Raw genomic sequence first — 23,376 nt, 5'->3', positions numbered from 1 at the left:
CAACGAGCTTGCAATTGCTTTTTGATGAGTGTCCTCGAGAAGAAGAAATTGAAGCAATCCCTCAACGAAAGCAATGCCGATGAAGAGCCTTGCTGAAAAGCTGAGAGGAGCAAAGATACAAGTTTGACCAAGCAGCAATGGATATAGAAGTAAGAACTATGTAACCTACATGGTTGGATTAATTCAACCTGGTTGAGATCAATGCGATACAAACTCAAGTTGAGACAAATAAAAAACACAAGTTAAAATAACGTAAGCAAGAAAAGTAAATTATGTAGTATGTTATTTTTCCAACCGCAATAATTTGAACGCTGAATAACTCATTTTTCTCATAACATGGTAATAATAAACAAGGGAGCAGAAACAATTTCCATTGAAGAATTGTGCAAAAAATTCTTCACCTTTGATGTCCTGCTTGTATCGAAAAGTTTACATACTACCGTATTAACATGCCCCAACAATCATCAAGCCTACATCTAAACGCAACCTAAACCCAAAATTTCTCACATAATCTACAACTTATTCCCTATTCCAATGCTTCAAAACTCCGTAAACAGGCAAAGGCTAAAAGTCGATAAGGTTAAAGAATTGACTCTAAACACTGAACTGTGACTAAATGAGGGTACAATTTCATGGCCCGCGATCTCATCAATTGCTGATTGTGTATAAGGTTTTTCTCACTCTTCAGATGCACGCAAGACAATCTTCTCGAGCTGTATGGGCCAATCTACACCAAGCATTTGGGGATTTAGCTCCACTGATGAAGAAAAATCTGACATGGTTGCATAAGTAGATTTTGTTTCTCTTTGCATATATCTCCCAAGCGACATCCCATTTGATCCATTGTTGTACGGATATGGACCACTTAGTTGTTTTAAGTGATCATTGCCATGCCTTGTCCCAGCTAGCCGAATACAAGGTTCCATTAACCTCTTCAGATAAGCATCCAATCCATTATTCAAGAGGTCAGCACAGTCTACAGCGACACTAATACCCTCCTTCTCCAGCTTCCGCTCCAAACGACTTCTTAATGATCTGGCATCAGGTAGCTCACCACTGTTTTGACAGGTCAAAGGGTGGTAAGTGCTACATATTGATACATTAGGAAGAGCTTTACGTGATCCACCCAAATATATTCCGAGAGGAGCTGTTACAGGGCTTCTACTTTGAATAGCTGGGCTTCCTGCATCCTGTTCGACCTCTTCTCCATCTTCTACAGAGGCAACTTCAACAGGCGGCCTGCTTCCAAGAGAAAGCAATTCAGTAGCACTTTGCTGCTCTTGTGTTTTGGAAAAATGTTGGGACTTTCCATTCGGCCTCAAAGACCTTGGGCGGTCCTGAAACTTGCGTTCTCGATTAACTGGAGACAGGATCTTGTGAGGGGATGGGGAAAATGCATCTGCATTAATCGAGTGAAGACCATCCTTCTGATAACCATTTGCTACTTTAACATTAAGGGTACTTCCCCTTTTCCGAACACTGGTCAAGGGCGGAACTTTCGCAAGGCAGGCATTCTTGAGGATTGATTTAATAAGCAGGTTATGAAGATAGGCATTGTCCCTCCCAATAATCCGATTGCAAAACTTGTCGAATTCGCACTTACTAATCTTCGAACTAAACAATCTTCTCATCAGATCAAAGTATTTGTCAGCTCTCTGATGCCCAATCTTTTGGATAATTAGAGCTTTCAGCTCCAAAGTGTCGATACGAGAATAGCTCTGATTGGGCACCATTTTTCCCCCACTCCACTTCCCAGAATTCACCAAAACCAGATCCTCATCGAACCCTCGAATTCTCCAGCAAAACCCAGATCACAGAACACATGATCTTCAAACGAAAACCTAAAACCCTAATTTTCAGACAATGCTTTCACCTGTATATTCACCAGAATTACAGCATCAGAAGCAAATTTCCCAATTTCTAAATCAAATTGAATACGGGATATAAAATTTTGCTCAAATTACTAAAATTAGAAAGAAAGAAATCATTGGGAACTAAACGTTGACCATTCAAGAGCTCACAAAAAAAAAAAAAAAAAAAAAAAACATTATATAGATCACAATATCTTCCTGAAATTCAAAATGTAGCAAGAAATATTAGCAGAAGCAAAAACGTAAACAAATTTAACAGATTTGAACAACAATTTACATAAATGAAAGAATCCCAGTTGAGATTTTGGTGTGAATTGAAAACCCAACAAGCAAATTGACCAAAGAAGGATGAGAGAGAGAGAGAGAGAGAGAGAGAGAGAGAGAGAGAGAGAGAGAGAGAGCACCTGAGTCGAAGGTGGGCGAGGTTGGATGGACCCTGTGAGAGTTGTAGTGTGTTTTTTGGTGCTTTTGGTTTGTGTTTTCAATTTGGGAGATATTTCTGTTCTTGTTATAACAAGGACAGACCAAACAGGGACTAAAAGTAAAGGGCTTTGTGTGCTTTCCGAACCTTCTTATCTGAAAAACAACGTGCGTTTTTCTGAGTTTGGGAACTCGGATGTGAAGACTTGGTTAGGGGCTGTTTGTTTGCGCTCATTTTTTTTTATATGGTAATAAGTCTGTATCTGTCATAAAACTGAAAATTTTCGCTTAGGTTAAACTCATCATGAGCTGCTTTCTTACCGATAAATCGTAGAGAACCCTCAAATACTTCTATTTAATTATCAGCACATGCCACTTAGTATTATGATCTAGTAGTATTTATCTTCATTTGTCAATAAGAGGTCTTAGGCCACTTGGTACTACAATTTAGTGGTATTCCTCCTCACTTATACGTGAGAGGTCTTAGATTCGATTCTCGTCAAAGGTGAATTTGAACCACATTATCGTTAGCTCATTGTGAGGCTAAGCTCAACTCCTCTTCTTTAGTGTAGATAATATTGCTTGTTTAAAAAAAAAAAAATCATCAAAACATTGAAGTTTTGATATAAACATTGATTTTATCCGAGCGTAACCCTTAATACTTATGTCCCAGTATGCTAATCTGCCAATATATAGGTCTGCTGGTACACAGATGATCAATTTCATAGCAAGAAGCAACTAACTCGAATTTAAAGAGAAGCAAGTGTTTATTTATTTATTTTTGTTTTTGTTTGTTGAAAGCGACGATATTAGTTCATTGGTAAAAGGTTCAATACAAAATGATGATCCAAAACAGCAACAAAAACTTAGACATTACACTCAGCAAACAGAACATCAGTGATAATGTCAGGTGGTTCCTCGAACCACAAATAGTTGCTAGAACTAGAAAGACCATAGCGAGCAAGAGATGGTGAGCAACTTCGTTATTCTGATGACGTGTATGGGCAATAGTAGCTTCAGTGATTGTGGACAACTCTTTAAGTTCTACATCAAAATCCATTCCTTCAACCTATAACCAGGATCAAATTTCCACCAACGGAGGCAATGACATATATATCCTGGAAGTCACATTGATTAAAGAGTTTTGTGGATTGATGTCAAGTTTCTTGTCCTTCAAGAAAAAACCATGCTACGTACGTGAACCATCGTCTTGATTCAAGAAGGGTTTCTTCTGTATTACCACTTATTAATCTTCACATCAAAAGGAAAATTTTAAAGTTCAGATTATGATATTTTATCGCAGTCGGCGTAAAAAGTTGTTTCTATATATTGCTTACACTAATTTGACTAACAATTTTCCACGACTGGTTTTTATATTTTGCATCCCGGAATGCCAACATTAATATAAAGTTCAAACTCAAATTCAGTTTCTCTAGAAAATGTTATTAGCTTCTCTTAAAGTCTAAACAATACAATATGCAACTTGACACATTGTTTTTTTCATTGTATTACACACCGATTGCACTAATTAAATACACATTATATTGGTTAACGCATCGTGCTTTGACTCATGCAATCGTAAAGCTTCAAAAAATATAGAGATTTACAGCTACTCTAACTTCAAGGCTTCTTCTTCGGACCTTAACTTGGAGGACTGTTGTTCTGTATCAACCGATGACAAGTCTGTGAGCAGGCCGACTGCAGCCTCGTCTGCACCTTCTTCATGCAAGTGTGAAACCGCGGAATGGCCATCCGGACAGTGAATGGGAGTCTCAGCAGGTTGTTCTCCATCAAAACGCACCCACTTTCTATCCTTTGCTTGAACTAAAACAAGGTACAACAAAACCCCAAAGATAATTACAGCACCACTTACAAAGAAAGTCTTCAGAGAAGCCAAGCACATAACAAGAACAAGTAACAATGCAGGGGGCAGGCAAAGCATTGTTGCTCCGAATGTTTCGAAGGGAACTTTGTACGGTCTATGAAGGTCTGGCTTCTTCACTCTCAGTTTAATAAAAGCTGCGAACTCCAGAAGCATTCCTATAGCGTATAAGAAATTAAGAAATTCCAAGATTTCTTGAAAGCTCATCCACGACAAGAAGATAACTCCGGTAGCAGAGCACAAAATGCTAATGGTAGGTGTTCCATACTTTGACCTACAAGATAAGAGTTAAAGAAAACAATCAGCTCAGCGCTCATCCACTGTGCATCCAACTAAATTTGTAAGTAAAAGGTCGTTTTCTTTACAGAAGGATCCTTCAAAACAGAAGGTTGCAATTGTGAAGTTCGAAAACAGCGGATTGGCTAAAACTGAACCGGTAAAGGGAGCGCAAGTGTACGAAAATGCAAACCTTGAAGCAAATATCGCAGGAAGCATTCCCATCTCACTCATCCCAAGAAGTTGAAAAGCATCACTACTCATTTCTGCTTCAAACAACCCCATGTTAGACATTGCGGCAGCGGCTTGAATCCACCACTTAAGCCAGACGCCACCTATCAACATCCCAACTTGTGCAAAATACCCATCAGTCCACTCACTAGATGCAGAGTTTAAAGCTCCAGTTCCAGCAAGAAGCGGAATCAAATACGAAGAAACAACCACAACTACAGCCCCAAGAAGCGCCTTCGGAAAAGTCTTACTTGGATTTTCAACCTCCCCTGCAAGTGTACTTGCCTTATCCCAATAATTCAGATTCCAAAACATGCTATTGAAGTATCCTCTCCATTCCACTTTCTTAAAATCTACAACTAGCCACTGCTTAACCCTTATTCTAGGAATCGAGATAATCGCCATTACAACAAATGGGCAAAGGGAGAAAACTGCAAGGGAAACAGCAGAGAACCCGACAATATGCAATCCGCGATAATTCAAGTAAGTCAATGAGAAAGTTATCCCTAAAAGAGCTGGAATTCGAGCAACCATCCGGTTAAAAATAGGAAACGAATGCTTCAAGTAATCGAGGAACAGGACAGGGTAAAGAGCATTGTCCATAACCCCACTAAACCATTTCCAGAAACCCTCCTGGAAACCCCAGAAAGGCCCAAAAGCTGCTGATATCCAAAGCACATATCCGCCATTTTCCGGGAAGCTTGTGGCGAGCTCAGCCGTCACTAAAGCTTCTGGGATGCTCCAAATCAAAGGAAACACTAAGAAACCAAGCAGAGAAAGAAGAGGGCCGCCACCGGCCCTGACGGAATCCTCCACTCCAAAAGGACCGCCAGAAACCTCATAGAAAATTAAAGCTATGAGAGGCAACAGTGTCAGCTTAGGGCTTGTTTTTGCAGGTGCGTTCTTGGATTCACTAACCATTATTCCCTCTTCAGCCATCCACATATAGCAGAGGGAAATACTTGAACTCACCCAATCTCAAACCACTTTAATTGATTCAACGAGCTGGGTTTTGCCTACAATTTGGATCTGATTACAATTCTACCAAAATCCATGACTAAAAACAATCAGATAAAGAAGTTGGATTTGATTTTTCTCAGGAAAAAGTACCTCTATTGAAGGATTTTCCAATCTGGGTTTTGCATGCTTTTCACAGGAGAGGTTTCGGATCCGTAAATCCTCTTCTGTTCTGCTTCTGGGAAATCAACCATGGCAGATTGGAGTCATGATGAAAATATGGGCTCTTGATTTGTACCAAGTCAATGTTTGACTTTGGATAAGTTGCATGCGGTACGAGAGCTGTAGGGAAGGTCCCGGGCTCCAAACGCCATTGTCCGGGATTGCGTACAGAATATGGCAAGGGAGGGAAGATACGGTGCGTGATGGGCAAAATGGTCCCAGCACTGTGGTGAGTTATGTTGATGTTTTCTTGGGCCTCCTAAAACTGGTAGCGTTTCATGTTAATAATATAAATATATATATATATTTTTTATTTATAAAAATATCACATAATATAACGGTATATTCGTATAATATAAGTTAATTTTAACAAAATAGCATATAATAGAATGTGAATGTGTCAATTTCATTACCACCTTCATCAATTAGCACTACGTTTTAATTTCATCTTCACTTGTGAGTAGAAGTTTTATATTTGATTCATGATGATTTAACATTTGAATTGAGTTCGATATTTGATACAAATTAACTAACCTATGCGGTTTGATTCTTTTACAGCCATTGTTCTAAAAATCTCCGCCTAGTGCCGCCTAGGCCCCCACCTAGGTGCTAAAAACCGCCGCCTAAAACCACTGTTCTAAAAACCGCCCGAATTAATGCCTAGGTGTTTGAAAATTAAAAAAGGACGCCTAGACTTGTTGAGGTGCCCTCCTAGACTACCTAGCCCGCTCAGGCCCGCCTAGGTTGCGACTCACTTAGACAGAAAACAGATAACTTTCATTTTTCATTTTATTTTTTTCAATAAATTGTAAGACACTTGTTGAATGCTTAAATGAACACACATTTTATGCTTGTTCCCCATATTTTCATTATGTTCCAATACTTCATAATATATATGGCATTCTATTTTGTAGTGTATGATGAAATTATATATATTTCAAGTATAAATAGACACTTATTTACATGAAATATAATAGATTTACTTAAATTCGTCTAGGCACCCGTCTAGGCCCCAGTCCACTGCCTGACTAGCGTCTAGCGTCTTTTAAAACCTTATTTACAATATCATAACTTTTATATTCGCGGTCAACAAAATACACAAACATCTTATATTGCAACAATATTGACACACATACGCTCATTATTTTGAAACTTTCATTGTTCAAGAAAGAAATACTAATAGCTATACAATTTGAGTTGATTTAGCACTCAAACTAATAATATAGTTGAACAAAATATTGTTGTCAATTCGTTTAGTCATTTTCTCATATGTAGCACTACTAAGCGCGTGAGTTAAGTTTTTACACCGATTAATGGGAAAACACAAAACTGACCATATGGTTTTTATAAATGCGCAACTCCAATATCGTTGTATTTAGAAGAAAATTAAGGTTGGCAAACAAAAAAGGAACTCATCTAAAAAGAGTTGAAAGAAAAACCCTATAAACAATAAGACCAACCTTATTTCCCGCCAAACGTTGCCCCCTTCGATGTCTGTGAAGATGTCGGAGCATCCATTCCATGCCCTGTTATAAAACTTTTGCAGAAGTCTCCAATTCGATTCAAACCCAACTCTCGAATCTCATAGCCCAACCTCACAAGCCATCACCCACCGCCCAAAAAAAAGCGTTCTCTCCACCTCTTCCTCCTCCTCCTACAGAGTGGTAGCCTCGTCAGACAATGGCTCCGCCGATCATCCCGAACCCAAAGACATCCTCAGCACGAAAAAGTTAATCTTGGTCGTTGGTATTCGGTACGCTCACTGATTTTGCAGCGTTTTGATTCTTAAAGACGCTGCCTTTATTGGGTTTCGTCGTTCGTGATCTTTGTTAGAGATGGGTAGTTCGCAAACTGTTTGATAAAAGTCCTGAAAGAGAGTCTAAAGAGTGAAACCCCATTCAAGTATATTTTTGTTGGAGTATCATTCGGTGGATTGTGTGTGGATATTTAGGGTTCTGGTGAGGTTTGGTGTTTGCTTTGCAGCAACGTAGGATCGGCTCATTTGCTGCCATGGGTAATGTGGTTTGACCTGCCGTTTTTTTTTTTTACAAGTGATATTATCTACACTAAAAGGGGGGTGGTTGGGCTTAGTCTCACAATGAACTAGCAATAATGTTGTTCAAATTCGCCTTTGGTAAGAATTGAAACTAAGACCTCTCACTTACAAGTGAAAAAATGTATCACCAGACCATAGTATTAAGTGGCTTTTTAACAAGCTGTTTAACTTGTAGCCCTTTAAATTGGAAGTGTTCTTTTATTGTTATTATCATCATTAGTTGTATAGGTTAAGCGAAAGATGTGGTTTTTTCGGAGAATGCATGCAGTTTGGGTTTGTTTGTGGACCAATATCACAGTTAGCCTCCATGATATTTTCATTCCATTTTTTCTGTCAAAACCTACTTAGAATTCGAACACGAAAGTGCATTGTTCTTAAATTTGAATCAATTTCTTATGTTCAGGTAAATCTGCTGCTCCTTTGACGAAAGAAGAGCTTGGAAGATCTACTTGGACTTTTCTTCACACTCTTGCTGCTCAGGTAAATGAAACAGTTTGTATTAGTAATTGTTTTGCAATGTTTGACGAAGTATAATTGCCACATTACTTGCAAAAAAAAAACTGTTTGGCAGAAAATAACTTTTGTGTAACTGCTTCTTCTGCACTTGTTCACAACGATATATTATGCTTCATGTAATTAAGTTGTTTAATGTGGATTAACTTCGGTAAGACTTTTTCAAAAATTTTAGTATCCAGATAAACCGACTAGGCAACAGAAGAAGGATGTAAAGGAATTGGTATGTTACTCTCTAATCTCTCTCTCTCTCTCTCTCTCTCTCTCTCTCTCTCCCTCTCAATTAGCTTCTGGCATTCCAGACTGAAGATCTTGTAAAATATATGCACACTCAATCCTTATTTCTTTTGGATGGAGTCTCATCAGAATTCAAAGTAGGATGATGTAGACCGAAAAATGCTTCTCGTTTTGCAATTAAGTTTTTCAGTTTTCATTTGTAATACATGAGCATGTTCTTCTTTCTACGTTGGAATATCACAAGGAGCCTTGAGATAATTATTGTTTACCGGTGAAACTGATATTACACAATGTGCAAGAACAGGAGTAGGTAGTCTGAGCAACTCATGTTGGTTGCATTTACTATGCAGATGTCGATATTATCACGAATGTACCCCTGCAAGGAATGTGCAGATCACTTTCAAGAAATTCTGAGGTTCACAATTTCGTCTTCATTTTCAACTTTGCTCATCACCTTCGTTTTATTCTAGTGTCCCGTAGTTCACAACTACGTCATAGGGTCAGTTCCTATCAAATATCTAAATGCGAGATTCAAATGCCGCACTCGTACAATCTCCAGATGCTCCTTTAGTATACTTTTGAACTTTAGACATATATTCGGTGCATGTTTGGCAGATCAAATCCTGTACAGTCCGGATCATACGCTGAGTTATCCCAATGGCTATGTCATGTGCATATTACGGTTAACAGATGGTTCGTTCAGCAGAAATCTTCCACTGTTCTGGTTCTGTAATCTGAGAAGCCTGATAATGTTTACATTTTAGTAAATTATATTCGTTGATATCTAATGTGGAGATATTGATACAGCATTAACAAACCGATTTTCCCCTGTGAACGAGTTGATGCTCGGTGGGGCAAGTTAGAGTGCGAACAGCGATCTGTTCGGAATTACCGGAAGTTTTGGTGACAATAAATATTAAGCACTTACTGGATTAGATTTGAATGATTGTGGTTGATGGTAATCTTGCTGAAATCATTGATTGTAATCAACTTTCATATAAAGAATTTCATGAGATGCAGATAATTTTTATATTGATATTCATAAGCAAACTCCATCCTGCTATTATCAAGCCGTGATGCGGAAAGAGTCAGACAAAGCGATATTCGTCGAGCTTGATAACTTTACACGTTCAGATACGAGCGACTTAAGGGTCAAAATTACAAGCTTTGTGTAATGAAGATCATCTGATACCATCTTCTCTTTCAAAAAAGAAAACATAAACAAAGTGAAGATTTAGTCTGGGAAGAGTACTGTGATATGCCCGCCAGATAAAACTCAGTTAGATTATGTCCCATGTCTGCTATTAAACCGTACGCAATGGTGGCGCCTCGCCGAATTTCAGAATGTAGGCAGTTTCATATACAGGCCGCAGTTGCGGGATCAGTTGCGCATCTAAATATGCGTCACAGGAGAAACACCAGACAGATAGGTCACTGCACGAAGTGTAAACCAAGACAGAAGAGGAATTTGTAAGAAATGAGACTAAAGAAGTAAAGAAAAAAAGTTGAGGATGCCATGGTAGAAAGGATTGGTAATTGAACCTATAGCTGAGAGCAAGACAATGATTTGACTGCTGGTAATGCTGGAGCATGTGCTTGTTCACAAAGCGGCTGCAGAGGACGTCCTTACAGCACAAACATAACCAGTTCTCATTGGGGTGCTGGCATCTAGTATAATACGAGAATTGATCCGCAGATTAAAGATGTTAGGCATGATTCAGGAATCAGGCACTCGGACAATGTAAAGTATAAAGAATCAGCAGAAGCATGCTACAGATCTTTGTCATTCAACAACTTGAAGATTCTATTCAATGAGAAAACTTAAAATGCTCTTTCGTTTGAAGTTCTCTTTTAATCAATGGCACTCAGAATAAACAGGAGCATAAAGAATGATTGCTTTCTATTCCTATCACAACTAAGCAACCACGGTCTTGTATGATGTACACAAAATACAGTTGATTTAAACTAGCAGATAGTCGTGCTGTAGATGAGGCACCTCGATCAGCACACTTCCAACAATTAGCTATGCAGTTCCCTCAGCCAACCGAAACAATTAGCTAAGAATAACGATGCAATTCCCTCCGCTAACCGGAAAAAAAAAAAGAATGTAAGATTCCTTGTGGGTAAGAATTTTATAACTTTTATCTTATTATTGCAAATCTTATGACAATCAATAGTAGCATTCATCCATATGTTTCAGAAACAGCATACAAATTGAGAAAGCAAACCCTCAACCTTAAGGAGATAGGTTATTCATATGCTAAGTACAAATATTCAGCGATCAAAAGCCGAATCAAGAACTGGGTAAGATTGGCACGAATCAAACAACACACAATTAAAAAAGATTTGAATGAATTGACCAAAAAAAGAAGAAGAAGAATTGAATAGGAACCTGTTGCAGGCAGTATCAGGAGTGGGAATGTGAGCGAGATCAGAGGACAGGGAAGCAAGGTGATCGCAAGATGTTCGGGCCTCGACCCAACCCGATTCAGCTCCATAAAATAAATCTTCCTCGTTTTCTAGAAATTGGTCCTCCTGATTCACATAATTGACAAGAACCCTTTGTTTTAAATTTCAAAATAATCAAGATTTCGGGTTCAGCCAAGGCGTAAAGTGATCGATTTTACCTGCGCAGAAGAAGAACCAGCTTGGGCTGCCATGGATGAACACCGAGAGAGTCTCACTCTGGACAAAGTTGCGGACTCCTGCAAAATCTTTGCTCTTAAGCCGCGGTTTATGTATTACCTTGGGTTAATTACAAGGGAGCTGCTGGACTCACGCTATATTATAATCCCACCCCATATCTGGGGTTAATTACAAAATTTTCATCCTATTTTTTCATCCATATTATAATCTCCCTCGCTATAAAGGCTAAAATATTGAAATGATTTTTTCCTGCTCACAATTATTCCTCAAATAATCTCTAATATAAATCTAAAGTTATAAACTTGTCTTATAGGAAAAAGAGTATAACAAATAATATATAAAATTAAAATAAAGGACATGATCATGAGAATTTCATCTGTTTCATCAAACATAAAAAAAAATTACATAATTGTTTCATAATAACATAAGAAAAATACATGATTGTTTCATATTAAGAAAAAAGTTTTACATCACGTACCTTTTTTCCAGAGACCTGATACAAATTAAAGAAAATGTCTTGAAGCTTAAATTGCAAACAAGTCTTACAATAGGTCAATCAACACAGAGATAATTATAAATTGTGGACAAGCACCGCACTGACTTCAATTTTCGTCAAGCTTCACAGTCTCTCTAGTTATGACAGTAAACCCTAGAATGGATATGAACTATAGTATACGAGCAATGTACAAGGTAGTCCATTCTAAAGACCAAGGCTTATTATATCCTACCTCATTTGTGGTAAATTCACTAGTAGAGTCCACTATATATGTAGATGCTAAATTATTGCCAGATTCATTTACCTGCAAGGAAAAAAAATGTAATAATAGGAATACATAAAAATAAAAAAGAATGAAAAAAGGAATAAGAACTACAACTTTGTTGATGAGTCCTAGTTGAAATGAGACTAATTTCCTAATTATCTTTGTTTTTTTTTTTTTTTTTTCATACGGTGAAGTCTTCATTCAATTGAATTATCTAATCAATTTTGTAATCAAATTTCAATTGATTATTGTTTGGACCCAAATTTACACCATCGGCCCATGCAATCAAGGCCATTGAGTAAGCATAGCTCCTAACCGTCGGATGGAAAAGTAAAAATAATTTTGTTATTGTTAAAGGATAATATTATGGTTTTTATCATAATAATTATCTTTTAATATGAATTATCTGCATCTTCTTAAACCAGATAAATAGGATGCGAATTATATCCCAAGCAAGCAGTACAGTTCGAATTGATTTGGGATGTCTGACGGCACTTGGAAGCTAAAAATGAATTTGAAATTCATTTGATTAGGATGCATGCATGGATGGGTTTAAGGGTGATGGAATTACGATGATGTGATAAGCCTAGGATTTGATGGTCTTGGATAATGATGAGATAAAAAACCTAGGTAGGCTAGGCCTTTTTGCATGGTGATGGAAGTTATCGTGAGTTTTAAAGGCTTCTGAAGAAGGTTTTTGATGAGATAAGAAGCCTAGGTGGGCTAGGTTTCTGATGTGATGTGATAAAGCCTGGATAGGCTTTATTTTGTTTGAAAAGTCATGAAATATGAAGGCTATGCCTTGGCATTTGACACGGATCAGTTTCAGTTCCGCAAGTTAGAGTTGTAGTTGAACTCTACAAAATTATCTGGTCGTGCCTAGTAGAAGATATGAATGCTATAAATACAAGGTGCGTTGCAACAAGTGAAGCTCTCTCCAATTCAACACACAAACTACCCTGTGCAAACTCTCGCTTTACACAAAACCTCTTAACAACCTTGAGATTTTTATTTTCTTTTTCCGCCAACACATCTTCAGTTTGGATAAACAGCACTATGAAGGCAATCAGTGGCATCTTCAGTTTGGATAAATAACACTGTTGTCGTAGAATCAACTGATCGTGGAGCACCTTCAGTTTGGATAAACAGCACTGTGTCGAGGTCGACTGGTTATCTATCCAATTCTTGGTCAAGAAGGATTTTCAAGTTCTTGTTGGCAGAGGTCATCGCATTAGCCTTCTCAGCGAAGTGAGGTGTTACAGATTATTGGGCTCGACGCATTGAACGCCGAGTTGTTTTATGATTGGATATTCATAAGTAAGTTTTAGAGTTTGGCATTCTGACTGTCGAACCATATTTACCATTAGACATACATCTCTTTTGAGTACTTGTGTCCGTATAGTTTGGTGCCAGTTTGGCATGCTTATACTCTTACGATATAATCACTGTGACCGAACCCAGCTCTAACGATCTATGAACTTTGCAAGACTAGCAACCTTGTCTTTAGGCTCTAAAACCCGAAGGTTGAGACGTGTTCCTTCCTCGGCTGCAGTCACAAGATTAAGAAGTCAGCAGTGCCTAACGTGACATCAACACATTTTACTCCCCGGCCGAGCTCGGCCAACGAGTTGGCATGCCTCGCACACAATCGAAGGACGTAGTTAGCTTATTAATTACTCGGCATGTGTGCCATGTAGGCTTGGTAGTTTTTAGGGTCAACAATTACCAACTTCAATGGAAAGGTAAATAAAATCTGTGCGAATAAGATTGTACTAATTTTTTTTTTTTCGAGATAAATATCATGAACATGCATGAGTAGACATGAAAAAGTTGATATATATATATATATGTGTGTGTGTGTGTGTGTGTGTGTGTGTGTGAGATTTGAAAATGTTTTTCTTACATCTTCAATGACAACGACATATTCTACCTCTTCAATAGAAACATTGTTTTCTACCTCTTTCATTGTTAACGTTGTCTTCTAACTATTCAATGAAAACGTCATTTTCCATCTCTTCAATGGAAACATTATCTTCTACCTCTTTCATGGAAACGTCATCTTCTACCTCTTAATGAAACCGTCATGTTCTAAGTTCATTTTCTTTTTGCTTTCTCTAAATGAAAGGAGATAGAAAGATGAGTTAGGGTTTAAGAGAAGATAAATCGTTTCTGAATAGAGGGCGGGAGTTAGAATCTTACCCAACCTGTTTATTAACAAATAATTGCACCCAACCTTTTCATTTTTTTTTAAAAGATAAAGCAAAAAGATGGCGGGAGTTGGAATTGCGCCTAGCCTATTTTTATTATATATCTTGAAAGGTCTTTATTAGTCATTTTACAAATAGGAGAACTTGTAATTAAAAAATTTCATTAAACATTGAGCGGGAAGATAAGACAATGAGATGGGAATAACAACATTTATTACAAATTTGCACCTTGAAGTTTTAGAATAACTTTCGGTCTTGATATTTGGTCCTTATATATCTTTTTTTTGCTCAAGTTTGTCCTTAAGCTTTTTAGAAGTGTTTTTAATGAGGCAATAATGGTGTTTGCTACAAAAGTTGATACGCTTGATCATGAGAAGGTCTTCCATAACGGAGTCAGATTAGGACTTAGGAGGGTTGAGAAAGCAGGGTGGGATCAAAAGTGGGTTAGAGTGAGCATAACAAATTATGGAGTGGAGTACGTGAGTGATTTTTGTGTCTAGAGTCGCACAGAAACGTGGTCCAATTGCTAGACCACATAATTTCTCCCCCATCACATGCCTAACTCTTATGTGTTAACTACATTGGAGAAGTAGCAGAGATGAACAATTATCAAATCAAGAAATAAAGGTTCATAGAGAGAAGATAAATGTGAGAACGAAATGAATGAAGCTTTTGTATTAAAATCAATGAACTAACTTTACTATCTGTTTACAATAGATATATATATAGCTGACTAGAGGACTAACTAACTCTTTCAACTAACTATTACATCATCCAATCCTTTACAACTGTTTTGATGAGCTGGCAAAGATGAGTTGGCAGTGAAATATTCAACATCCCCCTTCAATCTCAACTGGGTTTCCCAGTTTGAGATTGAATGAGTGCTTTGACAAATGCAGAACTATGAAGTGCTTCTTGTCCATGTACTCTTAGCCCTGCTACCATCATCAATTAATCATATGTTCTTGGTGTTTAAAGGTGTCTCAAATAGCAAATACTAAAATATGGACAAATGGACGCACTGCAGATTGATCCTGAGCTTGAAAATGCATTTAGCTGTCACTTGCAGAACCATTGGTTTGGTATCCGGAAAGTGAGTGGAGAGTGGTATAATTTCAACAGTCTTCATGCGGCGCCATTGCACCTCTCAAATTCTCAACAGCAATATCAAATTCTAAATTTCATTTTTCTTCACCATAAGTGCACCAAAAAACCCAATTCTTCTCAACTCTCTCATGGGTTTATGTAACAGTCAAATCACATTCAACTACATGATCTGCACCTTCCTCAAACTGACAGGTATTCAGAACTTAAATCCATACTTTGTAGCTACTGTTTTCTTTGCGATAAGGTTTCCAATATTTCACAATCAACATTCCTAAAAGACCTTCAATTTTCACAGATTCCAACAACAAGCTTTACAATCACAGAAATCAAGAAACACAACCTTCTTCAGCAATCGGCCTTAATGGAGTTGAACACAATAACAACAAACAAAACTTGTCAAGAACGTTACTCCGGTTATCGGCCTTTAAGGAGTAACACACAATTGAGATAGAACTTTTCACTCCGGCTATCGGCCTTATGGAGGAAACAAATTGCATTCAACACACTCTTGGCAATCGGCCTTATAGAGTGCACAAATCTCAAACAGCCAAGAACTAATCACGCAACAAAAAAGAATGGCTATCGGCCTTTGTATTCCTTCAACAATCTCGCAGAAAATGGCTATCGGCCTTAATAGATAAACTTACATACAAGAAACCTTATCGAAGAAAACAAATTTTCACTACGGCATTTAAGCAAACAGATAGAGTGCAGAATTTAGTAGCAAAACCTGAGACTTAAGCTCGTGATCGGAAAACCCTATCAAAGAAACTTCAGCAAATCACCAGCTACCAGAAAACCCACCAAGAATGTAGAGCAGATATCACCTGAGAAAATCCCATATCACAAGGCAGACACAAATCAAGAAATTGACAACATCCCAAATCTGCAAAATCTCTCCACACCAGAGAAGGGAACACGAAGCAGTGGCAAATATAAAACTCATAGAGCTGATTTGCAAACAACACTAAAAAGAAAGAAATAGACCAATAATCTTGCACAATCTTACAACAAGAAACCAACAAAATCACTCTTTGACATTTCGTCAAACAGATAATGTGCAAGAATGCACTTGCCAATTAAGGATGACATTAAAAGAAGTTCTTGATGTCGAATTTGATGTAGAGTCCATCATCATAAATTGGTGACCTAGATGTGATAACGACATTGTTGGGTGATCGTAAATTGGACACTAGAGGAACGAATCCAAACCCAGATGAAGAAACTCAAATTGAAGCTTCCCAACAAGATCACCAGTTTGTAACCTTCATCGGAAGACGATGGCACCAAGGATCGTCTGAGACAACCTATCAAACAGTTGGAGTGCACATATCTTTTCCCTGTTGAAATACCTAGATTCGAGCACCAAGAACCTTCACCAAGAATAGCAAATCGTCCCACACAAACAGAGCAACAACAAACTATGCGGTGGAAGAACGAAGATGGAAAAATCGATCCCCAAAATCGATGAGAAGTAAAGATCGGTGAAAATCAATCACATTCAGTAGAGAAATCTCTGATCATAGTCCAGAAAAAATCAACCCAGAAATAAAACAACGATCGCGGGAGCACTCGGAAATTTATCTGAACATCTAATGGAAATTTGGAAAGATTTAAGCTAGAAACAAATGAAAAATAATCGGAAGTGGAAGGCGTGAGCCTGGTGGCTCTGATACCGTGTTAACTACATTGGAGAAGTAGCAGAGATGAACAATTATCAAATCAAGAAATGAAGGTTCACAGAGAGAAGATAAATGTGAGAACGAAATGAATGAAGCTTTTGTATTAAACTCAATGAACTAACTTTACTATCTATTTACAATAGCTATATATAGCTAACTAGAGGACTAACTCTTTCAACTAACTATTACATCATCCAATCCTATACAACTGTTTTGATGAGCTGGCAAAGATGAGTTGGCAGTGATATATTCAACATTATTGCCATTGTATAACTTGGCTAGGGGTTATGGTAAAGCTGCACATTTCATGAGACTATTTGTTGGAGGATTTTTAAGACAGACAATCAATAGTCGACAATAGGGGTAGGCACGGGACGGGCGGGGCCCAAATTTGAAGGGACTGGACCGGACTTGCTTAAAAGGGAAACGAGCCGGTTCGGAATGGGTCCACGGGTCATTTTTTTTTTCTTTCTGGTTCTGGTCGCCTCCCGGAGGTGCTCATACTCCGTATCTTCTACTCGATCTCCGACCCTCATCCGCTGCCGTTTCCAAACGATTCAACTCGCTTGTCGAGCTTCGTCCCCCACACAAACTCAAATCGTTGCAAGATATCGTGTCGGCCAAGCCTGACCCGACCTAGATCTCCGCATGTTCCACCGCATCTGAAACCTCTCGATTGAGCTCCCCTCGGAGCTGCACAGATCAGAGATAGAGGCGTCCGGAGAAAGTGAGAGTTACGGCAGCTCAAGCGCGAGATTGGAGGAAAGAGAGAAGGGCGTGGACGGCGGCTTATGGCGTAGCTGGTGATGCTTTGTGGATGGCCGCTTGTGGAGTATATTGTTTACGGCGAGTGAGCTGGAGGTGAGATGGGAGAGAGAGAGGGAGGAGATCGAGAGAGCGGAAAGAGATCGAGATAGCGGAAAGAATGAAGGTAAGGGTCGAAGTAGGTCTGAGAATAATGGATAGAGGGTAATAGTCTAATAGACAATAGAGGGTAATCACTGTAGGGAATAAACGGTCCGGGTCGGGGCCCGTTTTTCCCAATATTTAGAACCGGCCCGTCCCGCCCTGTTTTGTATTTGTAATTTTTGGACCCACCCCGTACCCGCCCCAAGCCGCAAAGATCCGCCCCAATTGGCGGGTCCAGGACCCGTTTGCCCACCCCTAGTTAACAATGTAAATGCATTAGTTATATGTCAAGGAAGAAAGAGAGATAGAGTGATTTAGGAAACCCCATTGGATTAGTTGTAATTTAAGCAACTTATCAATTATTGCAATCAATAATAAACTATATTAATCGGTTCTCAACTCTTCTCAAGCAAACGTAGATTTGAGAAGGAAGAAAAACCCAGCCCAATAGGTTTGAATTGGACAGGTTTTCAATTTTTAAGGACCTAAACTTTATGTCCACTTTTGTAATGAAAGTCTTTAATTGGCCTCATTTCAAGAGTTTAATTGACCAATTTCGAATAAAATATGTTGGCTTTTAAGTCAAAATGATCTTTGAAATTTGTATAACTTCTCACTTTGGTCTTTGAGATTTGAAATCAATACAAGTGGTCTCTGAAATTGTCTACCATCAATCATTTTGGTCATTCCATAAATAGTTATGTTAAATAAATATTTAAATGACAAAACTATCCTCAATTTAATAAACAATAGGCCAATATGATTTGACGAAGATTAATGATATTTTTATCATTTTATTCTTATTTAATGAAGATTTTTCACGAAAGGAGCAAAATGATTGATTGTGGACAAACTCAAGAACCAATTTTATCGATTTCAAATATCAAGGATCAAAATGAAGAGTTATGTAAATTTTAGAGACCATTTTGAATAAAAAGCCAAATATATTTTAAGGACCAAGTGAAAAAAATCCCTCAGTTTCGTGCTAAAACCTGTAAGTAGACCATTTCTCTACAACTACAAGGGCCGGTTCGGATTGTTTAAATTTGGGTTGCCCAAGCTCTCTGACCCGCCCAGATAACCCCGGAGCATTCTGAAGGCTAGGGTTTTGACTCTCTCCCTACTATATATACCAACTGCAAAGCAAAATTATTCCTCCTCCTAAACGGCCCCCGAGTGAATCAGCTGCTACCGCCAGAGCGTCTGCTACCGCCGACTAAATCATGGGGCACTCAAACGTCTGGAACTCGCACCCTAAGAACTACGGCCCTGGATCCCGCACCTGGTGACTCATTTTTCTATTTCTTTGTTAGTTTATTGCGATTTATCTGTGTTACTGCTACCTTTTCAGTTTCTGAAAAGATTGTGTTTTTCTGCTTTGAACGTTTTTTGTGTATCTACATTTGGGATTGAGTTCCGATTCGATGCATTTTTTCGTATTCGGGTGTTCGTGCATATTTGTGCTCTGATTTGATGCTTGTTTTGTATTGTTATTGAGTACGCTTGCTTTGGTTCCTTTGTACAGTCGCGTGTGTGGAAACCCTCATGGTTTGATCAGGAAGTACGGCCTCATGTGCTGCAGGCAGTGTTTCCGCAGCAATGCCAAGGAGATCGGCTTCATTAAGGTAAAGCCTTCGAGAACCCTTAGCTACCGATCATTTTATGATTCCATTTACGGAGCTGAGCTTACACCATTTCCACTATGTAATCTGGTTTCATTTTTCAAACTCTATGGTTGCAGTACCGTTAAATGGCAGATATTCAACATTCCAGGACTCATGTTTTGGCCCAAGAAGAGTAGTATTGGTTTCTGACTTCTCATGAACTTTTAAGAAGATATTTTTGTTTTAGTTTATCTGCTGTTGACCTTGAATTGGTTGTCAGACTAAGATTGTTGTGTTATTAATGAATTAAAGTTTGATTTATGTTCTATTTCTTGTGGCTGTTTGATGTTTCTCTTGTCCTCGAGTGACATGTATACATCTCATTCTTGCTTAAGCATTCCTTGGGTCCGAATAAGTTTTCGCTTAACAATCAATCTAATGTCGAACAGAAAAAGTGAACTTGAAACGGGCTGGCAGTGTGTCATCCACTATCTATCTGTAGTGTTTGTTTTGAAGCCGATGTACCATGTTCTCGCTATGTTAGTTATGATGCATACTAAAGTTGTTGTACCAGATCGGAAGCTTGAGGCGACATATGAGGATTTGCCAGGGGATCACTCCTTGCACTTGCTTCACTTGCAGATAAATTTTAAGTGTTTGTTTGTTCATGTCATCGGTTTTTGTTGTGTTGTCGGTATGGATCAGAATTCATAGCTTCTATGATTGCCTCTACCACAATTAGTAATCTGTCAACGGTGTTAAGATGATTGAACATTTTCTTGCCAGATTATTTGTTTGAAATTTGAAATATTTTTTAGATTGTGTCAAGATTTGTAGTGGTCGATAAATGAATGCTATGAGAACTGAAATTGAGAAAACGGTATGTGGATCTATAGACTTACTTTGATTTAAGTGAAGTTCAGATTTCATGGGCTGATTTGCCCAATAAATGTTTGATTAACTAGCGAACCCGGTCGATCGTGGGTTGTTAAAAAAATTCCATTGTGAAATGGGGCTTTTTCTTTAGACATGTTAAAGAGTTTGTACAAGCTAATGGGAAACTGATCAAGGTCAGGGTCTTGTACAAGCTCTCCGAGGCAGGCAAGAAGGAGAAATCTGCACAAGCAAATATCAAAATGACCTCCTATGTGGATTATTCTATCAATTTTTTTCCTTTTTATCATTTTATTAAATTTTTTATTTTACTTAAAACTAATATGGAAATTGTTTTTTTCCACAAGTATAATAACAGTACGATTTATCTTGTACAGTACCAAATGCATTATTAATTTAGTGATCTTTAGTCCGATATTGCATCAAACACCTGTCTAATTTAATTAATACTATCCGATGACTATTTATCATATCCAATTGAAAGTAGTAGGTACGGTTGGAGTTGCCAAACGAGGCTTCAAGAGTTTAATTGATCAATTTTGGATAAAATATGTTGGTTTTTTAGCCAAAATGGTTCTTGAGATTTGTATAACTTCTCACTTTGATCTTTACGATTTTCTATTATCAATCATTTTGATCATTTCGTGAATAGTTATGTTAAATAAAGATTTAAATGATAAAACTATCTTCAATTTAATAAATAATAAGGCAAAATAATTCGACATAAATTAAGGGTATTTTTGTCATTTATCCTTATCTAATGAAAATTTTTTCACGAAATGACCAAAATGATTGATTGTGGACAAACTGATGGACCAATTTTATCGATTTCAAATCTCATGGACCAAAATGAAAAATTATGCAAATCTCAAAGACTATTTTGAATAAAAAGCCAAATATGTTTTAAGGACCAAAGTGAAAATTTGTAACTATACCGTTTTGTCTACAACTACAGGGTCGGTTCGGATTGTTTAAATTTGGGTTGCCCAAGCTCTGACCTGCCCAGAAATCCCCGGAGCAATCTGAAGGCTAGGGTATTGACTCTCTCCCTACTATATATATCGACTGCAAAGCAAAATTCCTTCTCCTCCTAAGCGGCCCCCAAGTGAATCAGTTGCTACCGCCATAGCTTCTGCTTCCACCGACTAAATCATGGGCACTCATGCCATCTCCAACCGAAGGGTCTAGAGGGCCAAAGGGCCGAAAATAGCCCGAAAACCCTCTCCAACCAAGAGCTAGGCCAAAGGGTTGTAGAATTTGAGAGGGCCCCACAGAATCGGAGAGGGCTAGAGGGCTGGAGGGCTGGCCAGAAAATTCAGTTTTCTTGTCGGTTATAACCAACATGAATACGTTTATATTATTTAATATAAATGTATTCCTGTCGGTTATAACCGACAAGAATTTTTAAAAAGAATTTTGAATCCAACGGCTAGCTGGCGCCAGTTACCGTTGGATTCAATTTTTTTTTTTTTTAGGGTTTTTTGGGCCTCTTTTAGGGTTTTTTTGGACCTTGTTTTCGAATTTAATTTGTAGTTTTTAAATTTAATTTGTAGTTTTTAAATTTAATTTGTCGTTTTTAAATTTTAGTTGTAATTTTTAAATATAAGTTGTAGTTTTTTAAATTTGAGTTGTTGTAGTTTTTAAATTTAAATAATAAATTATGTTTGGCCCTTTGGCCCTCGATTGGAGATAGCTTTTTGTGGCAGGGCTGAAATGAGCCCTCTGGCTCTCTGGCCCTCGGTTGGAGACGGAGGCAAATATGACTTTGTACTGTTCATTAAAATATTCATATCTTGGAGAATCATGGAGGGCCAGAGGGCTAAAACAAGCCCTCTGGCTAGCCCTCGGTTGGAGATGGCCTCAAACGTCTGGAACTCTCACCCTAAGAACTACGGCCCTGGATCCTGCACTTGGTGACTAATTTTTCTATTTCTTTGTTAGTTTATTGCGATTTTATCTTTGTTAGTTTAAGAAGATATTTTTGATATTCTTGTCAAGTTTTGATAGCTTGTGCCATTTCCATGTAAATCTATTGAAGATGCGTGACTTGTGGTCAAAAAACTTGCAGGGTTTCTCAGAAATAACATCAGGGCAACGATAAACACTTATAACATTTTTGTCCCACCGTCTGCAAATTTTTGCATCCGCCACAATTTCTCATTCTTCTTCCCTCACATATCTCTTCTTAGTTTCATTTGAGTGAAAAATGACAAGGGTCCAATCTGGCCTCAACCGCTTCGAAATTGGAAAACGACTTGAGTTCGACTTCTTCACTTGAATCCGACTTGGTGGACTCAATGAAGTGGTTGAGGCCAAATTGGACTTCGAAAAGGGTTGTCATTTTTCATGCAGACAAAACTAAGAAGAGATATGTGAGTGAAGAAGATCGAGAAATTGTGGCAGATGCAAAAGTTTGCAGACAGCGGCGCAAAATTGTTATGAGTGTTTGTCGTTGCTCTGTTGTTATTTCTAAGAAGCCCTGCAAGTTTTTTGACCACAAGTCGCGTATCTTCAATAGATGTAGATGGAAATGACACACGCTATCAAAACTTGACAAGAAAGTGTATAATTTGGACTTTTGGACGAGCAGGAGGAAATGGATGCAGATTAACTCTCAAGGGTATGAATTGTTTGATACGTACATGTACATATTTGATTTAGGAAGGTCATGTATTTTTTCATTAATTTCCTCTCTTTTTTTTTTTCATGAGTTGAAGTAGGTGATGCGTTTAATTGGGTGGGTAGATATTGATGGCAGAATGTAACCATTTCCAAAGGGAGTTAGCAACTATTCAAGTGTTGCTTTTCTTTTTTCCCAGAATAAAAGAGGTGATGATGAATTGGATCATTAGAGCAACTTCATCCCTAAGAAAATATGCTGGCATCCAACTCATTTAATCC

At 38.0% G+C, this 23,376-nt stretch overlaps 5 protein-coding genes across 11 annotated transcripts; 2 read left to right on the top strand and 3 right to left on the bottom strand.

Annotated features, from left to right (window-relative positions):
- Window positions 1–303: 303 nt before the first annotated feature.
- LOC137726546 (uncharacterized) lies at window positions 304–2,501 on the bottom strand. The gene is made up of 2 exons (XM_068465478.2): window positions 2,276–2,501; window positions 304–1,873 (listed from the first exon to the last, which is right to left on the bottom strand). The coding sequence occupies exon 2, from the start codon at window positions 1,731–1,733 to the stop codon at window positions 678–680; it is 1,056 nt and encodes a 351-aa protein (XP_068321579.2). The 5' UTR covers window positions 1,734–1,873; window positions 2,276–2,501; the 3' UTR covers window positions 304–677.
- A 1,212-nt stretch (window positions 2,502–3,713) lies between these two features.
- Window positions 3,714–6,125, bottom strand: PUT5 (Amino acid permease family protein). Of its 2 annotated transcripts, none has more exons than XM_068464347.2 (3): window positions 5,791–6,125; window positions 4,643–5,696; window positions 3,714–4,447 (listed from the first exon to the last, which is right to left on the bottom strand). In XM_068464347.2, the coding sequence occupies exons 2-3, from the start codon at window positions 5,623–5,625 to the stop codon at window positions 3,901–3,903; spliced, it is 1,530 nt and encodes a 509-aa protein (XP_068320448.2). In that variant the 5' UTR covers window positions 5,626–5,696; window positions 5,791–6,125; the 3' UTR covers window positions 3,714–3,900. The 2 variants fall into 2 exon arrangements, with proteins under 2 accessions (XP_068320448.2, XP_088550808.1); XM_088694682.1 differs by having other exon boundaries at window positions 4,643–5,709; window positions 5,791–6,066.
- Window positions 6,126–7,179: 1,054 nt separating this feature from the next.
- On the top strand, window positions 7,180–10,500 carry LOC137724922 (FAD-linked sulfhydryl oxidase ERV1-like). 6 transcript variants are annotated; one of them, XM_088694683.1, is made up of 5 exons: window positions 7,631–7,873; window positions 8,319–8,395; window positions 8,604–8,651; window positions 9,016–9,080; window positions 9,281–10,500. In XM_088694683.1, the coding sequence occupies exons 1-5, from the start codon at window positions 7,870–7,872 to the stop codon at window positions 9,396–9,398; spliced, it is 312 nt and encodes a 103-aa protein (XP_088550809.1). In that variant the 5' UTR covers window positions 7,631–7,869; the 3' UTR covers window positions 9,399–10,500. The 6 variants fall into 6 exon arrangements, 2 of the variants coding, with proteins under 2 accessions (XP_088550810.1, XP_088550809.1); XR_015962905.1 differs by lacking the exon at window positions 7,631–7,873 and adding an exon at window positions 7,180–7,612 and having other exon boundaries at window positions 9,016–10,500; XR_015962907.1 differs by lacking the exon at window positions 7,631–7,873 and adding an exon at window positions 7,180–7,612 and having other exon boundaries at window positions 8,319–8,651; window positions 9,281–9,314.
- On the bottom strand, window positions 9,681–11,441 carry LOC137726513 (uncharacterized). Its single transcript, XM_068465447.2, has 4 exons — window positions 11,293–11,441; window positions 11,058–11,200; window positions 10,208–10,333; window positions 9,681–10,099 (listed from the first exon to the last, which is right to left on the bottom strand). Exons 1-4 carry the CDS (start codon window positions 11,323–11,325, stop codon window positions 9,970–9,972), a joined length of 432 nt encoding a protein of 143 aa, XP_068321548.2. The 5' UTR covers window positions 11,326–11,441; the 3' UTR covers window positions 9,681–9,969.
- A 7,660-nt stretch (window positions 11,442–19,101) lies between these two features.
- On the top strand, window positions 19,102–19,909 carry LOC137725901 (small ribosomal subunit protein uS14z/uS14y/uS14x). Its single transcript, XM_068464739.2, has 3 exons — window positions 19,102–19,262; window positions 19,503–19,602; window positions 19,719–19,909. Exons 1-3 carry the CDS (start codon window positions 19,201–19,203, stop codon window positions 19,725–19,727), a joined length of 171 nt encoding a protein of 56 aa, XP_068320840.1. The 5' UTR covers window positions 19,102–19,200; the 3' UTR covers window positions 19,728–19,909.
- The last annotated feature ends 3,467 nt before the right edge of the window (window positions 19,910–23,376 follow it).

The sequence above is a fragment of the Pyrus communis genome, chromosome 5 (assembly GCF_041283825.1).
Source record: "Pyrus communis isolate YQ-2024b chromosome 5, ASM4128382v1, whole genome shotgun sequence".
Classification (NCBI taxonomy): domain Eukaryota; kingdom Viridiplantae; phylum Streptophyta; class Magnoliopsida; order Rosales; family Rosaceae; genus Pyrus; species Pyrus communis.
The sequence above is the reverse complement of the archived record's forward strand: the minus strand, read 5'-3'. Positions and strand labels throughout refer to the sequence as shown.

Coding starts and splice junctions, on each gene's coding strand:
- LOC137724922 (XM_088694683.1), top strand. Junction 8,652..9,015: donor AGAAGGATGTAAAGGAATTG/GTATGTTACTCT, acceptor TTTACTATGCAG/ATGTCGATATTATCACGAAT. Junction 9,081..9,280: donor CACTTTCAAGAAATTCTGAG/GTTCACAATTTC, acceptor CATGTTTGGCAG/ATCAAATCCTGTACAGTCCG.
- PUT5 (XM_068464347.2), bottom strand. CDS start 5,625: ATGTGGATGGCTGAAGAGGGAATAATGGTTAGTGAATCCAAGAACGCA. Junction 4,448..4,642: donor CCTGCGATATTTGCTTCAAG/GTTTGCATTTTC, acceptor CTTATCTTGTAG/GTCAAAGTATGGAACACCTA.
- LOC137726513 (XM_068465447.2), bottom strand. CDS start 11,325: ATGGCAGCCCAAGCTGGTTCTTCTTCTGCGCAG. Junction 11,201..11,292: donor CTGGTTCTTCTTCTGCGCAG/GTAAAATCGATC, acceptor TATGTGAATCAG/GAGGACCAATTTCTAGAAAA. Junction 10,100..10,207: donor TGTCTTGCTCTCAGCTATAG/GTTCAATTACCA, acceptor CACTTCGTGCAG/TGACCTATCTGTCTGGTGTT.
- LOC137726546 (XM_068465478.2), bottom strand. CDS start 1,733: ATGGTGCCCAATCAGAGCTATTCTCGTATCGACACTTTGGAGCTGAAA.
- LOC137725901 (XM_068464739.2), top strand. CDS start 19,201: ATGGGGCACTCAAACGTCTGGAACTCGCACCCTAAGAACTACGGCCCT. Junction 19,263..19,502: donor GGCCCTGGATCCCGCACCTG/GTGACTCATTTT, acceptor TCCTTTGTACAG/TCGCGTGTGTGGAAACCCTC.